General features: G+C 44.6%; 1 protein-coding gene across 1 annotated transcript in view; it reads left to right on the plus strand.

Moving 5' to 3' along the window:
- LOC147424817 (uncharacterized) overlaps window positions 1-14,152 on the plus strand; it is a 118,618-nt gene extending 104,466 nt beyond the window's left edge. The window contains exons 3-4 of the mRNA XM_086499602.1: window positions 13,406-13,530; window positions 13,658-14,152. Coding sequence (XP_086355728.1) covers window positions 13,406-13,530; window positions 13,658-13,771 — 239 coding nt within the window. The 3' untranslated portion in view covers window positions 13,772-14,152. The remainder of the gene's footprint in view (window positions 1-13,405; window positions 13,531-13,657) is intronic.
- The last annotated feature ends 5,226 nt before the right edge of the window (window positions 14,153-19,378 follow it).

The following is a 19,378-nucleotide window of genomic DNA, read 5'->3' on the forward strand; positions in this document are numbered from 1 at the left end:
TCAACGTTTTTGGTTCAGGCTGTGTTTTTTTAGCCCTGCTTGCTGCGATCTGCTGCTCCATCTCTTGGCGCCCCCCCTCCCTGCCGAAAATCGAACCAACTAGCATCAGATCGGCCTTGCGTTTTTCAAGGCTAGATCTGTGTTTTTCTGGCAGCCTTGCATTTTTTCCTTGCTGCTGCGTTTTCAGCAAAACGCTGAGCATTGGCATCAAAGGGAGTCTCCAGTTCTTGCCTTCCACACCGGCTTGGCATCTGGTGCCTTACCGGTCCTGTATCCTCTTCGTCTTCATTAGATTTCAGCCATTAACCCTTGCTATTTTCTCTGTTTTCAGCCCATCTGTGGGAGGGACAGTCATTCACCACCCTTCCCATACTCCTCTGCACAGCTCCGGACCCAATGGGGAGCGTATGAGCATGCTGGAAATCACTGGACAGCAGCGTTTTCATCACCTCACAGTTGAGTTTTTGGGTGGACAACAACCACATGGTTTGAGTTTTTCACATAGGATGAAATTATCTCCGGCCAGGACACGATCCGGTGGTGGTCCATGCGGTCTCTCAGTGTTTGTTGCAGTACACGGTATCTTCGACATCGGCTTGATCATCTACGGGCGTACGATCCTTGGGAGATCCATTCATTCCAGCCATCATTGGGCGGTTGCGCACTCTAGAGGGGGTGGTGACTTGTGGTTTGCTATGGACACACACCTATGCACTCATCAGAGGAGTTCACACGAGATATGGCCATGCTCATGGTATATGGGATTCCGACATTCCCAGAGAAGACACCACCATCTTTGGTGGATAGAAAATTACCACTTGACCTCGACACGTCAGATCACTTGCTTACATAGGAGCATCTACATGGACCTTGGATCTCTTCTTGGACAGGTTCATTGCCTGATCTACAGACTGGAGTAGGACTTTAGTTCTTTGGACTCTCTTGGAGAGTTTACGTGCGAGATGCGGGAGATCAGGCATCCCACGACTACATCCGGAGTCACCTGGAGCTTGGCTTGGATGGTAATGCAATTGCTCTTCTACTCTCCTGATCATCTGGATTGCTACCTTCAGAGTTGCTTACACTCACCCTCGGTAACCTTAAAACAGACTTATCTCCCGACCTGGGCAGTAGGCCACTCATTCACATTGAGAGCCACACCGAATTGCAGTTTGGTGGCGTTGTTGGCGTGGATTTTGTTTTGGTTGACATCGGAGAACTGGAGGCAAGAGATACAGGCAAGATGGCGTGGACAGATTGGTCTGGCCTTTCAAGTTTCTTCTTCTCAGAGGATCTTCACAGCGCAGACTGCTCAGTCTGGCTTCCCTTATTCATACAGGATGATTACGGTGCAGACAGCTTGGTCTGACCACACCTCTTCTCAGAGGCCCTTCACAGCGCAGACTGTTGAGTCTGGCTTTCCCCTCATCTTGGATTACCCTACCTACTGACAGGACACCATCCGGTGGTGGTTCGTGCAGTCTTTTGGTGATTGTTGCAGCTTACGGTAGCTTCTACAATGCAGATTGCTTAGTCTGGCTTTCCTTGTTTTGGAGGACGTTTACGGTGCAGATTGTTGCATCTGGCCTTCTTGGAGTTTTACACAGCTTAGCCACCTGGCCACACTGGGTTACAGGTTCATGCATTGACAAGCTTTCGATCATTCTCATGACGATTCCTTGGCTTCCCCATTTTCTCCAAACAGTTTGACTACAGACACCACAAATCCTATTGGGCACGACACTTGCAGGTATATTGGCACTTCTTCACGACAAGGAGTTTCAGTTCGGGACCTTTACGTAGTATCTTCACCCTGTATCGGTGGAGTATAGCAGTTTGCTACACTGCTCGTGAGGGCATCTTTCCATGGAGATTCCTTGGCAGTCGAGACACCCTAGACTGCTGCTACACTCGTAGAGTTCGCCAGAGTATTGTCCCATAGTGGACATCACAACAGACATCTTCATCATTTGCCTCACATCTTCGGCTTCATGGGGTTTGTTTAGCATTCGGTGCTGAGAGGGGGTGTTAGATCTACACCACTGTTGCTTCACAGGTCTAGGACATACATGTATGACTAGTGTGCCTTCGGGCTGGCCACCCTTTGCATATGCATATAGGCTGCATTGTCCGGCCGCCCACTTTGGGCTGGTCGCCCACCTTGTCCGGGCGCCCTCATATTTCATTTATTTCTTGTTGGGTCGTGGGGATTTTTATCAGGCCTTGCCCTACCTCTTGGGCTCCTATTTATGGGGCGAGGGGGTACCCACTTCCATCGTACTTTTTGTACTGAGGGTCTTCTGCTCATGGTAGTCAATGGTCATGGGGGGCTGATTGCCCCCTCTTTACCATCTCTCTCTCTCTCTCTCTCTCTCTCTCTCTCTCTCTCTCTCTCTCTCTCTCTCTCTCTCACGCTTCTGCACACCTGCACTCACATTCTTCAGTTCCCGCTGACAAGGCGCAGCAAAGATGAAACACCTCTATAGCTATGCCTCCCTTGCAGCTTGAGAAACTAAACCGATGTCTCTAAACACCTGCACTTATCGCTTGTAGACTCCTTCCAAAATATCAATGATTGCCCTCGACCATGAGGAAATTATAGCAGATGCCAACCTCAAGCTCAACAAGGGATCACAAACCTATCCACTCAAACACCTGCAACCTTCATGCAAGAACAAAGAGTCCCCAAGCCTAGCACCAAACACTTGCTAGCTGTATTGCTGCGCGGGCTCAGCTCAATAACAAAATACAAAGCTTGTAGATCTAGAGATAGCTCATGGACTCGCCATAAACGCATAACCAGCCTTAACAACTCCACATGTCATGTACATAATCCCCACAACGAGAGGGCTCAGCCTCAACAACCAAAATACATTACCAAGGCCCAAGCTGGGCTCTCAATCTCAACACATGCACGTCGCTTGCTTGAGTAGCTGATTTCGTCCCTGCAGCTTTCAACTTACGGCCCAACAGGCCTATTTTGGAGCTACTCAACACTCACACCCCTCTTCTGCTGTGCTCAACCCTTCACACACCAGGTGCAGCTCTTGGCTCTGTATGTCGATAGATATAGAGAGCTCACCTTTACTGCCTTTTGAATGCACCCCCCCAAAAGTATGAGAAGCCTCATGCCCTCTTCTCTGCTCTCTCTAGTTCGTCTAATGGTGGCATGAGACTTCTCTTCTTGGCGCTATCACAGACTCATAGGCTACTCCCCTTTGAGCTCCCTCTACATGGCCAGCTTCACAGGCCAAGGGCAACCCTCCTTTGGATTCTCTGATTCAGGCCTTTGGATGCATTTGAGGGTGGCAGCCTCTGCATCTAGTCCTTCTTTGCCGAGCAGGCTTCGTTCAACCTTCCACTCAAGGTTTCCTCTGCGGAACCTAGTGAGCCCGCCCTCAAACTCCTGCTCTTGGGTGCTTACGCACTCCTTTCTCCTTTTCCTGGCAGCCTCGTGGCCTCTTTCTAGAATCGGCTGCCCCTTCTGAACTCAGGCTCCCTCTGCTACACTAGCTTGTGAGATCATTTTTTGAGAGCCCTCTGCTCCATTGCTGCCTTCCCATGGGCCCTCAGCTCGCAAAACCTCCCCTCTTGAGTCCGCTCGCCCACTTGCCCCAAAGCTGGTCGCTTCCTCTCTGCTCGCCACCACCTCACTTGCCAAAAACGTCCTCTTGTAGTCACCACCCTATTTGTGGTCTCGTTTCATTTCTTTTATTAAAATGTACACACTACCTCATTATTTTAACTCCATCTGCTACATGAGTAGGCCCATCAACTGATGCAAAAACTGTGATGAATGCCATCTCATTGGCAAGCATGCAACCCGATGAAGTGTGTGCATGAAGTAATACCATGACTTTTTCACCATCAAATAAGATTGAAGCTCGAAGAACTCAGCTACATTAGTGTATCCCAAAAGAAGTTTGCAAATTCCATTACACAAATACAGAGTTCTCTGTAAGCGGTTGTCAAAGTAAAAGGGAAGATGCATGCAGGAACACACGCAGATACACCTGCCATTGTCCCTCCAGTAAAGAAAATACAAAAGAAATTTCCAAAAAAATTCTAACACCGCGTCGGGTTTCAACTTTTCTTCGCCGCCTTGCTGATAGGTGTTGTCTTTGTCAGATTTTCCGCGAGAACCCATGTGTGCTACAAAAAGGATCAGATTTTCCGTTGAAGAAGGATCTTTCTTAGCTTTGATACCACTGTTACGGGCTTTGACACTCCGAGCGAAAAATCAATAGCAACACAAACAAAAACTGCAAAATCATTCAAATTTGAGAGAGAGAGAGAGAGAGAGAGAGAGAGAGAGAGAGAGAGAGAGAGAGAGAGAGAGAGAGAGAGTCGACATGGCACGGATGATCGTGGAGTTCTGCCCCCATATGCATTGGGTCCAGAGATTGGCACCCCTTCAGGTATTTCTTTATTATTGCTCGTTGCAACCGTACAACTCTAGAGGGTCCTTCGCTCTTAGACTTTGCATCCAGATGCTTTGCAGAGTGAGCGCCTAGGGGCACTTATAAATAGTGCAAGGGATGCCTAAGACATAGTCACAAGGGACGCGTCCCAAGGAGTGGGGACGAGGGACGTGGCTCAAATGGCTTTTTTGTGTAAAAAAGAGGGCGGGATGCCAAGTGGGGATGGGAAGCCCAAAAATGGGCGTCCCCTGTGACTATGGCCTAAGACCAGAGCCCCAAGAGCACTCCTGCGAAAAGCACTAATCCCCAAAAGCATCTGCTCCCAAAAGCTAGTGTAATTTGCAGAAATACGTATAGCGTGCCACGCGGCAACCTCAATGCTATTTGCAGAAAAAATCCGTATAGTCTTGCCACATCATCATCCGTACGGACTGCCACATCAACATGTCAGCGTGTTTTACGGAAATCAGCCTCCAACTTCAAGCTTTGGGATTTATAGGTTAAGCCCCTCGGTCGCTGCTTAGAAAGTCTTTGCGTTGGTTAGTCTACTTTCTCTTGTCCACTTGGCCATTTTCTCTTCCTGTTGGGCATGCCACATCATCACTTTGTGACAAAAAATATCACATTCCGTAAAAGATTCATCTGGACCTGTCAATACATGTTGATTATGTTCTTGCAAACATACTACAGGCAGATGCATGCTATTTACAGATTGCCCAAAAAGCCTTCATTTATTTCGATCACAGAGGCCTTTGATGCTATAAGAAAGACACTTTATTGTAGCATTAAACATGATGTACATGCCAACTATGAACAAAAAAGAAAATCATGATAGGTCAAGTTTCGAGCATGTCCACCGTATGATCAGGCCCCGAACACTGATACCCCTCATGCATTGGAATATCCATTCATTTAGAGGCCAACTCCACTGTTGAGTCCCTAGACATCAAGATGGGCACTTGAGCTATGTCCGGTACGTGTGAACCGACATGCATGTGGACGCATCCTTAGTTGAAGGGAGTTTAAGAAGTCCTATAAATAGGATCGAGGTCTCATTTGTGAGACATCTTGTGTGATCACCACACTTGGACTCTAGGCCCTTGGCAGCTCTACCCACACACCCGCCTGGTGTGGTATGGGACACTAGCCCTTGCGGTAGAGGCGAGCCCGATAGTTGCAGGCTCCCAGGCTCGAGGGTGAGCCCATATTGGTTCTATGGTTGGGAGCCGAGTCTGATGTCCACTACCTATGTTTGTCGTTGTGTGATTATGGCTTGTGTCATGTCATGTGTGTAGTACAGATCCGACGAGGTTGTAATCACTTATGGTGAGTGATCGGACGAAACACAGAGATAATTGCAATCTACACACCTGGCATCACTTTTAGTACTTCAAAACAACTTGAAGGAGAGAGAAAGTCCGCGCGAGACACGGAGAGGCGAAATTTCACCCTTAAGCGACAGTGGCCCCAAAGACTGACGCCCCTTTCGATATTTTTTTTTTATTGATTCGCAAAGGTACAATTCCGGGGCTCTTCTCTGTTTCTCCACACGGTAGAACAATGCCAGAGAGAGACCCCTAGTTACATATTTAAAGGCCCTTGGCCGAAACTTAAAAGCTTCACATGAAAAGGACTGAAGCCTAAAAGCATTTGCTTTATTTATGGTTTAGGCTCCTCGGCTAATGTTCTATAAGTTGGTTGGGTTAGGATTTTTTAATAAAGCCCCTCTTGATCTTTTAGGCCTCTCGGTTGTCTTTAATAAGCTGGTAAAGTCTTCTGTGTCTTCTTCTTCTGCTAGGGTTTAGGCTTCTCGGCCCCGATTGATTCCATTTGTTCGAATTTGGTGGTACCACGTCACTGACTTGTCACATATCCCTATCTTAAAGAAAAGTAATCGTCCCTGCAAAACAACTAGAGGACAAAAACTTTCTTTAATAGACACTAATTCTAGGTACCTAGGTACTAGAGTCCTCAAGATAGTACATTCCCAGAACATGCCGCTCACAAGTGTCACACTCGTTCACATTGAGCACTGTGTTTTCAATCATTCAATCTAGCCATCTCATCCGTCCAGAAGTCTTGAGGCACCTAGGTCCCTATGTAGCCATCTCATCCTTTCGGAACTTTTAGTGCGCTCACAGCAGTATCGAGTTATCTCATCAAGATAGGAATCTTGATGCACTAGAATCTCATTGCGTCATTCAACATTCATCATTCCTCATCATTCATTCAAATTTTATGAAACAAAACAAAACTCTTGGTGCTTATCATTAAGAAAAATTATCAGATTTATTCCTAGTCGCGCCGTCGCTCCCAAACGCTTTCAGATGCATGTTCCTCGCTCCTATTACGTGCTATCTGTACACAAATAACAAGACCTTCCAAAAACATTAATTTTACTCATGCTAAAATTTTCTGCAAAAACCAGAATTTGTTGTTGAAAACCCTAAATTTCGAAAGTTGTCGGATTTTGTTTGTGCCAATGCGTAGAGCTCCTCGAGAGGATCAAGTTTGATTTTTGTTGCATATCCAAATTCTCAACCGTATGGGTTTAGGCCCCTTGGCCAAGGTTCTTTGGCCAAGGTTCTATGTTGGTTGGGTTAGGATTTTTTAGTCCTAATCCCTTTTGATCTTTAGGCCTCTCAGCTATCTTTAATAAGTTGGTGAAGGCTTTTGCCTCTTCTTCTTTTGCTAGGGCTTAGGCTCCTCGGTCAGGATCTATTCCATTGATTGAACTTGGTGGTACCACGTCACTGACTTGTCACAGAGGGACTAACATTGGTATCAGAGCCTCTTCTTGGTCTTACATACGTTATCGCAACGTGCAAAAAACCATTAAGAGCTCATGAGGCCGTGACGGCTAGCTTGACAGCCTCGCTTACCCTCTTGCATAGGGTGGTACGGGATGCTATTAGCAAGAGAAGAGAGCAAGTGGGTCACATGCAAGCTGATCGTTAGAATCTACGGTAAGTCCTCTCTTTCCTTTTTGGTGATTTACACATTCTCGTGTGTGGAGGTTAATGCTAGCGACTGTCACATGGTTGCTGGGTGTTCCAAGTTTTAGCTTATCTCTTGGTTGTTGTTCGTACGAGGGTATCCTTGGGAGCTCCCACCCTCGGACATGGCAGTACCCTCCGAGAGCACAACATGGTAAGAGGGCTTTCCATTCAGGAGTATGTTTATTTTGCAAGCGATTCATGGAGAATAGGGGACGAGAGATGAAACCGGCCCTTAGGGCGGTAGACTTTAGCTTTCACCCGAATCTTTACTTCATAAACTTTACTTGAACTTTACGACACAAAGGAACTTCATGAATAAGCCTGTGACTGAAATTAACACTTCAAACAAAGCATGTCTTGGCAGCTAGAGCGCTCCCAAGCAGACGACACTCTGTGGGCCCCACAGACAGGCGCCGCGCCCCTTTCGGTATTTCTTTATTCTTATTGCACTTGAGAAAAACCTGTAAACTTCTTCAAGCTGTCCCACTTTTATTAGGCTGAAATTCCCCTGCTCTAACATGATTTCAACAGCATAACCACAATAGAAGTCTCCACGGACAAAATCCCAAGTAAACAGTGACTTTCCATGCAATTTAGAGCACTTTACAGAACCTCGCGAGAAATTACAGCGTGCTGAATCCTTTGTTTTTGGCCTCCAATTTGCACCAAAACATATGTTAGGTAATTCCCTAGCCTCCCCAAAGCTCCTGGGACTATAGGCATCAAAACTGGCCAAAACCCTAAACCTGCAAAAAATTTACAGCAAGCTATAATTTTCTGTTTTGTGCTCCGATTTGTGTGTTGATCGGGTAGCCCTCGAGCTCCCGCACCTGTAGGGTCACTTGCCCTTTGAATTAGACGAGATTCCTCGCGCTCTCTAAATTGTCTTGTACAAGCACTCAAGGCTTTCCCAGGGCTCCTCTGGCATTACCTTGCAGTTTAGATGCAAAACCCTAAACTTGCAGAAAAACACAGCAGGCTGTAATTTTCTGTTTCGCATCATTTTGAGCGGAGCAAACCCGTCTACGCGTGTCTCCGAAGCTCCCACACACAATGGGACAGTTCCCCTGTAAATGGGACGAGTTTTCACACAAGAAAACTCTTCGTTTTTGCATTTCTTTGCGATGGAATGGTGCATACTTGAAGGGGATTAGCAATTAGCTAATCCGGTTCCTATACAAAAGGCTCTTGCCTTGGCAAACACACATAAAACCCCAAGAACTGTACATTGTCATCTGAGAAGCCCAACTAGAGGGGCATTACCATATGTGCAAAGGGGAGAGAGAGATGCACGCGAGCAAGTCGTCGCGCTACATAGAGCAAGAGAGAAGTCAAGCTTTTCCATTAGAGCTGTGATCACCTGCACCCACTACTCACACACTGTGTAGCACACTTATGAAGTCCAAAAATCAATCCCCACTCAAAAATGGGCGTCCCCTCTTGGATGAGGCTTCTGGAAAGTGTGTGATGGTCTGTATGCAGCTTCCCTACTGCCAAGTGTTGCTTGAGTTTCCTAGTACCCACCAACTTATAAAGTCTGGCCGAGGGGCCTAAATGAATCGAACTGAGCATAGCCAACCTTTTATTGCTCGGATTTCAGTGCTGACTAGCCTGACCATCTCGTGGCGATTTGCCCTTTCTGACTACGGGTGAAACTCTCGGCCATGCAATGTTCGGGCATTTGTGATTTTAACAAGAGGGTCCCAAAAATAAATAAAAATCAAGGGAAAGAAACCGGCAAATATCTATAATGGCTGTCACTCTCGTGACATATATCCCCTCCCCCCCCCCCCCCCCTTTCCCTTAAAATCTCAAACGTTCTCGATTGCATGCTATATATACATGCCATAGATTATTTAGTGGTATCCGCAAGAAAGATTGTCAAACATGTGTACAAATGACTTAATAAGACCTTCATACTTTTGTCAAACCATGTACACTTCTATTGCACTAAATCCTTACGTACATGTGAAGTGCTAGCTCTATCATCACCCCGCTTTTGAGCATGTGCCAACCCTTTGACCTTTGCTCTAGTGAAGTGACCTGAGTTGGGGAATACGTGGGTTGTAAACCAAAAGATTCAAGGTAACACTGCAATACTTTGGTGATTGTACATGCCATAGATGATTTAGTGTGGTAAGCACCCTTTTATCATCGCACGCATCCGCATGAAAAACCATCAAACATGTGTACAAATGACTTAATGAGACCTTCATACTTTTGTCAAACGATGTACACTTCTATTGCATTGAAACCGGTGCTAGATGCCAATGTTACCATACATGGGATTTGGTATCATGCCTTGCATACCCCCCAAAGACTGTTTCTGGCATATACTGCTGGTTTCCAGGCACATAACCAGCCATACTTTGGAACACGGATCCACCCGTGAAATACCCAGTATGTACCGTGGGTGGTAGAAAAACCTGACGCATAGCTTGAAAATTGGTTTCTTGTCCATTTAAAACAACATTTGGATTGTGAAAGGTGGCTGGCTGAACTGGTATAGCCTATGGAATTAGCTTAACCACCTGTTCGTAGACAGAAGGAATTTGCCTTGGAGCCCCAATTGACTCCGTAACATGCGATTGCTCCCTGCCTTACTGGGACGCATAAGGGACCTGGCCTTGAGCCTCAACGGGCTCTCTTGCATGAGGAAGTTGCCTTGTCTGTTATGACATAGGTGGCCAACCAAGAAAACACATTCACAACAACAACCAACTGTTTCTTGAACGCATCGTCTTCAAGTTGCCCAGTCATAAACCCTGGAACTTGTGAAGCATTTACATCAACAAAAGGCAGAGACAGTGGTGATCTGTGAACTCTCGCCAACCTTGAACACTGGAGGTACAACTTGTCTGTATCGCGAAGAGAAACCCTCTTCCCTGGCGTCATTTGTCTTGTCAGCCATAGTGTAATTCCAAGTTCATGTGCTTTGTGTCTTCGCTGAAAACCAACCAAGGCTCACTCTCTGAAGAAAAAGTGATTTTGTCCCGGCGATGGAACCATGAAACCGGCCCGTAGGGCCGTAGACTTTAGCCTTCACCCAAATCTTTACATTATAAACATTACTTGAACTTTACAACACGAAGGAACTTTACAAATAAGCTTGTGACTGGAATTAACACTTCAACTAAAGCATGGATTGGCAGCTAGAGCTCTCCCAAGCAGACAACAACACCCTGCTGGCCCAAAGACTGACGCCCCTTTCGGTATTTCTTTATTCTTATTGCACTTGAGAAAAAACTGTAAACTTCTATAAGCTTTTCCACTTTTCTCAGGCTGAAATTTCCCTACTCTAATCCGATTTTGGTAGCATAATCACAATAGAAGTCTCCACGGACAAAATCCCAAGTAAACAGTGACTTTCCACGCACTCTAGAGCACTTTACAAAACCTGGCGAGAAATTACAGCACGTTGAAATCTTTGTTTTTGGCCTCCAATTTGCACCAAAACACCTATTAGGTGATTCTCTAGCTTCCACGAAGCTCTTGGAATCTGTAGGCATCAAAACTGGCCAAAATCCTAAACCTGCAAAAAATTCACAAGTAGTTGTAATTCTCTGTTTTGCGCTCCGATTCGTGTGCGATCACATCTGTGGGTAGCCCTCAAGCTTCTGCACTTGTAGGGTCACTTGCCCTTTGAATTAAACGAGATTCCTCGTGCTCTCTAAATTGTCATGTACAAGCACCCAATGCTTTCCCGAGGCTTCCTTGGCATTACCTTGTAATTTAGGTGTGAAACCCTAAACCTGCAAAAAAACACAGCAGGCTGTAATTTCCTATTTCGCATCATTTTGAGCGGAGCAAACACGTCTACGCGTGTCTCAAAAGCTCCCGCACACAATGGGACAGTTCCCCTATAAATTGGACAAGTTTTCACGCGAGAAAACTCTCCGTTTTCGTATTCCTTCGTGATGGAACTGCGCATACCTGAAGGGGATTAGCAACTAGCTAATCTGGTTCCTATACAAAAGGCTCTTGCCTTGGCAAACGCGCATAAAACCCCCAGAATTGTACATGGTCATCTGAGAAGTCCAACTAGAGGGGCATTACCATATGTGTAAAGAGGAGAGAGAGATGCGGGAGAGCAAATTGTCGCGCTATATAGAGTAAGAGAGGAGGCAAGCTTTCCATTAAAGCTGTGATCACCTGCAACCACTACTCACACACACACTATGTAGCACACTTATGAAGTCCAAAAATCAGCCCCCACTCAAAATTGGGTGTCCCTTCTTGGCTGAGGCTTCTGGAAAGTGTCGGGTGGCCTATATGCAGCTTCCCTATTGCCAAGTGTTCATTTGACTCCCTTTGGCTGAAGTTCCTAGTACCCACCAACTTATAAAGTCTTGCCGAGGGGCCTAAACGAATTTGAACTGAGCTTAGCCAACCCTTTACTGCTCAGATTTCAGTGCTGACTGGCCCGACCATCTCCTGGCGACCTGCCCTTTCTGACTGCGGGTGAAACTCTTAGCCAACGGTCGTTTCGCACTGGCCATGCAATGTCCAGGCATTTGTGATTTTGACAAGAGAGTCCCAAAAATTAAATAAAAATTAAGGGAAAGAAATCGGTAAATATATATAATGGTTGTCACACTCGTGACAAGAGATTTTTCCGAATGCTTCTTGTGCCATTATTGGGAAAATTCCTGGAAACTTTTTCTTGTGGGAAGCTTCCCCTTGAGGAGGTTAAACTCAAGGATAGCAAGCTTCTTCTTGAGGCAGTTAGACACCAGCGCAAAATGCGGAGATCCGTACAGCTTGCCATGCTAGCATGTCAACGCAATTTATGGAAATCTACCCTAGCCCTTTTGCTCTGTCTTTTTAGGGTTTTAGGCTCCTCGATGGTGCTCAATAAGTTGGTGGGATTCTTTTCGGTTAACTCTTAACCGCTTGTCCTCTGGGCCATTTCCTCAGGCTGGGCATGCCACATCACCAACTTGTAACAAATGTCTGAGTCTGTACTAAGCACATATGCCAAAAATAGAGCCCATCTGCCTCAACATGTTCGGCAACCAAATCTGTGCAGGTAGCTCTTGGAAAGCAATTTTTACATCTTCCTCAACATGTTTGGCAACCAAGATTGTGTGGCAGCACTTGAAAAGCAATTCTAACAGGTTACTTGGGACCTGATATCTATCCTCAAAAGCAGCTAATGTAAAATAGCAAGAAAGTACCTCTGCCGAAAAGGATGATGTCCTCCACCAGGCCTTCATCTGCAGCGGCTCAACAACACTTCACCCACTCTCGGATTGAGACCCGAGGGTAGGAACATCCAACTAGGTGGCCGATGACGCCTTTGATAGAGAAACTTTGGAGAGAAGAACCCCGAACCCGCCTCACTTCTCAATCTCCCCTAAAGATGGGAGTGTGGGAGAGAAAAAAGTGTATAAGCGTACGCGTGTGTGGGCGTAGGTATGTGTGTGTGAGAGTGTGTAAGTGGGCTAAGGATAGCTTGCGGCAGGAGAAATGGCTATGGTGGGAGGATTGGCTTTGGCTACTTCTGGTAAAGCATGATGCGGGAGGATAGAGAATGGCAAGAAGGGCTGCGGGAGGGTAGAGCAATGGTGGGAAGCAGCAGGCAGCTATGGGTGGAAATCCAGCGTGTGTTTAGCCTTCAGAAGTAGCGGTTAGGGTTGGGACAGCATGCATCAGTAACAGGCGGCGGAAAAGGGCTGGGAGCAACACGCCCAGGTGGCGGGTTAGCGTTGCAGGCAGCGCGCGAAACAGCAGAGCCACTCATGCTTGGCAATCTGGGGCTGTGTGAACGTGCAGTGAGGTAGGGTTGAAGGAGACAGGAAGGGAAGGGCAGGGTGGCAGGACCATTGTGATTAGGGTTAGGGTTTGTGCACACGCTAGGTTGTCAGAAATTTGTACGCACTAGTTCTCTCTCTTTCTTTTTCTCTCTCTCTCTCAAAGATGTGTCTTCTTTTTACAGAAGTGGTTTTTTGGAATTTTACTTTAATCAAGATCAATCTGTTGCAGGTAAGACAGTAAATCAGATGGCATCAGAACTTGAACCACTTTTTCCAGCTATTCTTAAGAATGAACTCCTTTTGTGGCCGGCCTCTGCGTTCATTACCTATCGCCATGTGCCAGTCCATCTGCAGGTACCTTTTCTTGGCAAAATTTCTGAGCTACCAATTTTTTAAACAAGTGATATATATGCATGGAACATATTAATCATGGTCCTTGAAGAACTTGATATTAATTTTGCATCCATATGTGTGGGTGCAGCCCTTGGCGAGGAATCTGACGTTTCTTGTTTGGTCAATGTATCTCACATACTATGCATACTCTCCAGTAATGATTGAAGCAGCTCTCGGATGGAAGTATGATACAACCAAATGATTTCAAGCAACTATTTCTACATGGCCATCACCGGATATGGCCAGCAGTAGCGTAAACCTTTTTTTTGAAGGGATCAGATTTCAGCTCTCGAAAACGCCACTTTTCTAATGTTTTTGAAGGGATCAGATTTCAGCTCTGGAAAACACCACTTTCCTGATGTTTTCATGTTGTTTTGAATCTAGTAGGTTATGCACACAGACGGTTTTGTACAAAGGAGATCGCTGCCGCCATCTCCCTCCCTGTTGCCCTTCTGTCTCTCTTTGATGACAAACAATCTTTCTTTCGTAAAGTTGATAGCTTGAAAAGGATCGCAGTTGGGAGAGTTTCTTGGTAAATCTTTTCCTTTAGAATAATGAAAATAAAAGGTCTGTGCATTTTCAATGTGCGTCTACATAATTTGTCTATTCCAGCTGAGTTTGGTTTTCTAATGCAGAAAAGAGAACTATGCTGCCTCGCATGTTTTGGAACTGATGGTTTCTTGCCTTCTTTTATGTAATTTGAGTTGCATGTTTATCCTTTCATAAATAGAAGCAGGGCTCGCTTAAAACATTTTTTTAACCAGAGGAAAGAGGAAAAATGCACACTTAAAACTCCAGTTTTGAGGTTTAAATTTGAAGCATTTGCTGGTATATATACTAGAACTCGTGAAGTTTTAATGTTGTCTTCAAGAGGAGCTCAAATTCTATCCGGGATTTTGCAAATTTGATTGGTCAAAAATACACTGAACCTTGGTTTCTTCAAGACCTGACTTTAATGAGTAAAGACCATGTACACATTTGAACTTCCTTTGGGTTTCCTCGCTCCTAAATTTTTACTCTGTATAGGATCAAATTTTGTGAATGTAGCCTTTCCACGGGTTAATATAAGGTTCCATTGTTTATAAGCATTATTGGACTTAAGCATCAACTGTAGGCTCTTCAATAAGAAATGCACCAAGCAATTTCTTTTCATCAAAATCGTGTTGTCTTGGAACTGCAGCAAAAAAATCCAAACCTGCGGACAATTTCTGTTTGGCAGTCTCTGAGCACACCACCGTAAAGAACGCTTTAGCACTGAAGGGCTAGCCCTATAAATGTGGGAAAGGAGTCAAATAGTCAATAGTCGAGAAACACCCAAAGCCAGCATTTCACCGAGTAGCCATGGGACACCAAGTAATACTGCCAATGGCATCATGGATACTTACTACCAAGTGTTAAAATGGTTTGACATGGCCTCTTTGTGTCAGTGCTCCTGTAGGATGCCATTATCATGACACATGCATTGCTAAAAATGTAAGGGATCAGTATTGAAATTTCCCCTAGCCATTGAGCATTATGGATCTCCCCTCAAGCCTAGTGCCCCACCTAATATGCGAACCACCGGTGCACACGTTATCCTTAGGAGCCCAACCCATAATTTTGGGGTCCGTGGTCTATAATCCATGTGGTAGTAGCCCAACATAGGTTGCAAATGATCTCAGAAGCACATCTATAGCTAAAGTTAACAACCCTCACCTATGGATTCATTAGTTTTACGCCTTGTCGTAAAATGTTTTCACTGGTAATTACGTGGGCAATAAAATTCAGGAAGTAACTCCTAAGCAACCTTGTCGACTCCCAAGTTGTCGCCATAGACCTAGGATGATGCTTGTAATTGGTCATGTCCACTGAGCGTGGTCCCTTTAGACCATCTCACAGCTCGAGTGGAATATGTCGAGCAATCTTCTCTATGTTTGGGAGGGCCTAAAGTGTGTTTAGACCTTCTGAGCCTTTGATCCTTGGGACTAATTGGGGCCCAAATGCAACATAACAAGTCATAATCTCTAACATTTGATCTAGGGTAAAGGGGCCAATAAGGGACCTTGGTCCAAAACAAGGCCACCTAAGAAGTAAATGGAAAATATTAACAAAATATATGGGAATTATGATTGGGATGACATTGAGAATGGCAAGAGCTATATGACCTATCTTTTAGTATCAACTATCAACCCTATATAAAATAAGAATGTCCCTCTATTGGCGCCTATGTTTCAAGTGGCCTTATAATTGGTCCCTTTACCCTAAGGAGGTGAAGGATGCTCAGTTTTCAAACCTGGAGGAAAGTCGAAAAGTGGTGTGCGTGGATCTCTCTCTCTCTCTCTCTCTCTCTCTCTCTCTCCGTGTGCTGAGCAAGCTATGACTGGAGAGTTCGAGTTGTGGCGGGCTCTGGTGGAATGGGGCCAAGGGTGAACGTCTCTCTCTCTCTCTCTCTCTCTCTCTCTCTCTCTCTCTCTCTCTGCGCGCAAGGTGCTGTGGTGTCTGCAGAGTGGACGACGTTCATGCCTGCCATGCCCCCTACCTAGGGTTGCGTCCCTACCGCTTGAAGGGAATAGTTGCGCAAAGATTCTGTTCAGAGCACGTCAACCCCTAAATAATAGAACAGCTCTGCGCTTATACTTGTGCGGCATCACCTAGTGTGGCTGGGATTGTGGTGGACCAACGATTTAAGCCATGCTGGCAGCTCCATCTCTAATCACCCCACTTTTCTTGTTACACTGAAATCTGTAAGCATCGCCGATCTTGGCAAGCGAAGCTCCATTCACGTTGGCGTTTTCGCTGCAGATAGCTAGGCTACGTAGTGTCTTCATTTGAGCTCCTCCATGCTCGAACGGTGCCTGCTTTTTTTCTTCTTTACATCGTAAGGCTGCACAGCCGCCTGCCGTGGAAAATCATCCCAAACGGTTTTGGTTTTTTTTTTAAATATATATCATAACCTTAGAAATCCTTTTTCACATTGACACACTTTTGGGAGCAACCAAGCTAAGGAGTGGACTTTCACCTTCTTCTTCTACCTGCAGCTGCTACACACACTCACATTATATGACCTATCATCCCTTCTAATTGATCTCCTCACTATTCATAAAAATTACACCATTTCACCTTGCTTATCGACATCACATGAGAGCTCCAATATGCCGCTTGGTCAATCCGTGCACCAACAATGCACAACAAAGTTGCAACGCTTCTACATCAACGTCACGTTCGCCATCAAGTACAGGGAGCTCCACGACGCTTGGCGGTGGACCTACAAACTCTTTTACACCATCTGAAGGCACGATAAGAAAATCGTTGAATTTGTTTGATGCAAACCGTCTATTTTGGAGCAAACCAATGTAATCATCAACATCCTCCCTCACAATGGAGTCCAACATCAATAATTCCTCTGATTGGGCCGAAGATTCACCCCTCTCGGCATTGACTCTTGAGCAACATGTATATTTACTTCACCTAGAGCTAGACGAAGTGAATCGGTGCTTGGCAGAAAGCATCGACAAACGAGTTTGCGATGAAGACCTTGAGGACAAACAAATGATCGAAATTCTGAAGGCCGTGTTTGAAGCTCAACAATCCCACAAAGAAGCAAAGCAAAGTAAAAAATCTCACATTTTTCAAGTTCGATGATTAAAAAAATCGATAAAATTATGCTTTCTTGGTTAACTCAATTTGATTATTTCATTGACTAAACTTTTATTGAAAAAAATAAAATTAAGTGTGCCACTAATCACCTTTCTGATCAAGCTTCACTCTAATGGAGCGTACTTCGCAAAATGGTAGAATCACCATCAACTTGGGAAGGCTTACAACAACGGTAACCGATTCCTTTTTGCCTCCTCAATTGAGTCTTGATGCTCATCGTGCATGGGCCAAGTTTTCATGGATGCAAGACGACAATGTTCCCGTTACATTAACGGTTTTTGGGAGCGTCTCCTACTCCTCCGTATGGTAGAAGAAGTCCCAACCGATTCTCTCGAACATAAGTATGAAGATGGTCTACCCAACGTTATCCAATCAAAGTTGAACTCTCTCTCAAACCATCTACACTGTATGAAGCTATCTCTTTTGTTCACGATGCCGAAAAAGAGATAAATTCCATCGTACAAGAGGTATGCCACACGTGCCCACAACAAAACAACCGCCCAAATTTTCAATAACACAACCGATGGGACAACCGCAACCGCAATCACAGTGGAAATGGTAACAACTTCAACATGTATACTTATATCACTCGTACAAATAACTACACACAAAATCGCTCACCTCCGTTTCTCCGCAAAAACCAAAATAACAATCTCCCACCACACAATTCAATTACACCTACACACATTGCACCTTGCAATCCAAATCCACAACACACCCAAAATTCCCTTGCCAATCGAAACGGTGTTTGGTGCTTTAACTGCCGCTAATATGGCCATGTTGAAGCAAATTGTACCAATCAACGCCAATGTGGACCTAGACAATCCACAGCTCGTTTGCACAACCTCGAACAAGAATTGGAGAACATGGACGACTACATAGGTGACTGGACATACACATAACCAAACTCAGAACCAGGTAAGCAAATTTCAATTCATGCCTTGCTTCATAAAAATTGGCAAATTCAAAACTCTAGTGTCTCTAGTTTGCATGGTGATGGTAGTTCACATGGTTTTATTTCTAAAGAACTAGTAAGAAAATTAAATTTAACCACCATACCATCTGCATACAAAGTGAATTTTGCTTTTCAAAGAATTATGTACAACAAAACACGTGAAATAAAATCACTTGAAATTACTATCGATAATTACATAAAAAAGTGTGATCGCACTGTTGCAAATTGCAACATAACCCCCAAATTGATTATCTCACACACTCAATGCGTTTCACTTTCAAAGGCCAAAATATTTCTCTCTCTCCTCACATCTCTCACCATGCTCCCTCTCATATAAGATGACAAAAAATATGTGGTATATGGAGCTTAAGCAACCACTTCCCACACACACACACACTAATTTCATTTCACAATATGGTGATTGTTTTGCTGATGACTACCCCCCTCTCTCCCACCCTCATGAGGAGAATTAGACCACAAAATTGAGATATTTCCAAGATCACAACCCCCACACAGAGCACCATATAGACAAAGTCCTTTACACTTGCATGAAATCCGAAAACAAATAGCTGAAATTCTAGACAAACGTCTCATTCGTCCTAGTTCATCCCCCTTTGGTGCTTCGATACTCCTTGTCCAAAAGAAAAACAAAACATTTTGTATATGCATAGACTATAGAGCATTAAACAAAGTCATTGTAAAAAACAGATACCCCATTCACGTGTAGATGACCTTCTAGATTGTTTAGGAGGTGCTAAATTTTCAACAAAATCGATTTAAAATTAGGTTATCTTCAAATACGCATGCACCCCGATGAAATTTTTAAAAGTGCTTTTCGTACATAATTTGGGCACTATAAATTCATTGTATTACCTTTTGGTCTCACCAATGCCCCCGTACATTTACTAGGATGATATATTAAATTTTCTTAAATTAACAATATTTTGTCATTGTTTTCTTTAATGATATCCTATTTTTCAATCACAATGAACAAGAACACAGAGATCACCTTCTTAATGTTTTTGAGTCGCTTCGACAAAACCAAATGTTTGCTTACCCTGACAAAAAGCCCTTTGTTTAAAAACGAAATTGATTACTTAGGCCAGATTGTCTCTGAAACAGGCGTTTCTATTGACCCTAAAAAGATTGAAACCATTCAAACCTACTCCACCCCCAAAATAGTACGTGGCATCAAATCCTTATGGGCTTAGCAGGCTT

The sequence above is a fragment of the Adiantum capillus-veneris genome, chromosome 25 (genome assembly GCF_014529385.1).
Source record: "Adiantum capillus-veneris isolate H3 chromosome 25, ASM1452938v2, whole genome shotgun sequence".
Classification (NCBI taxonomy): domain Eukaryota; kingdom Viridiplantae; phylum Streptophyta; class Polypodiopsida; order Polypodiales; family Pteridaceae; genus Adiantum; species Adiantum capillus-veneris.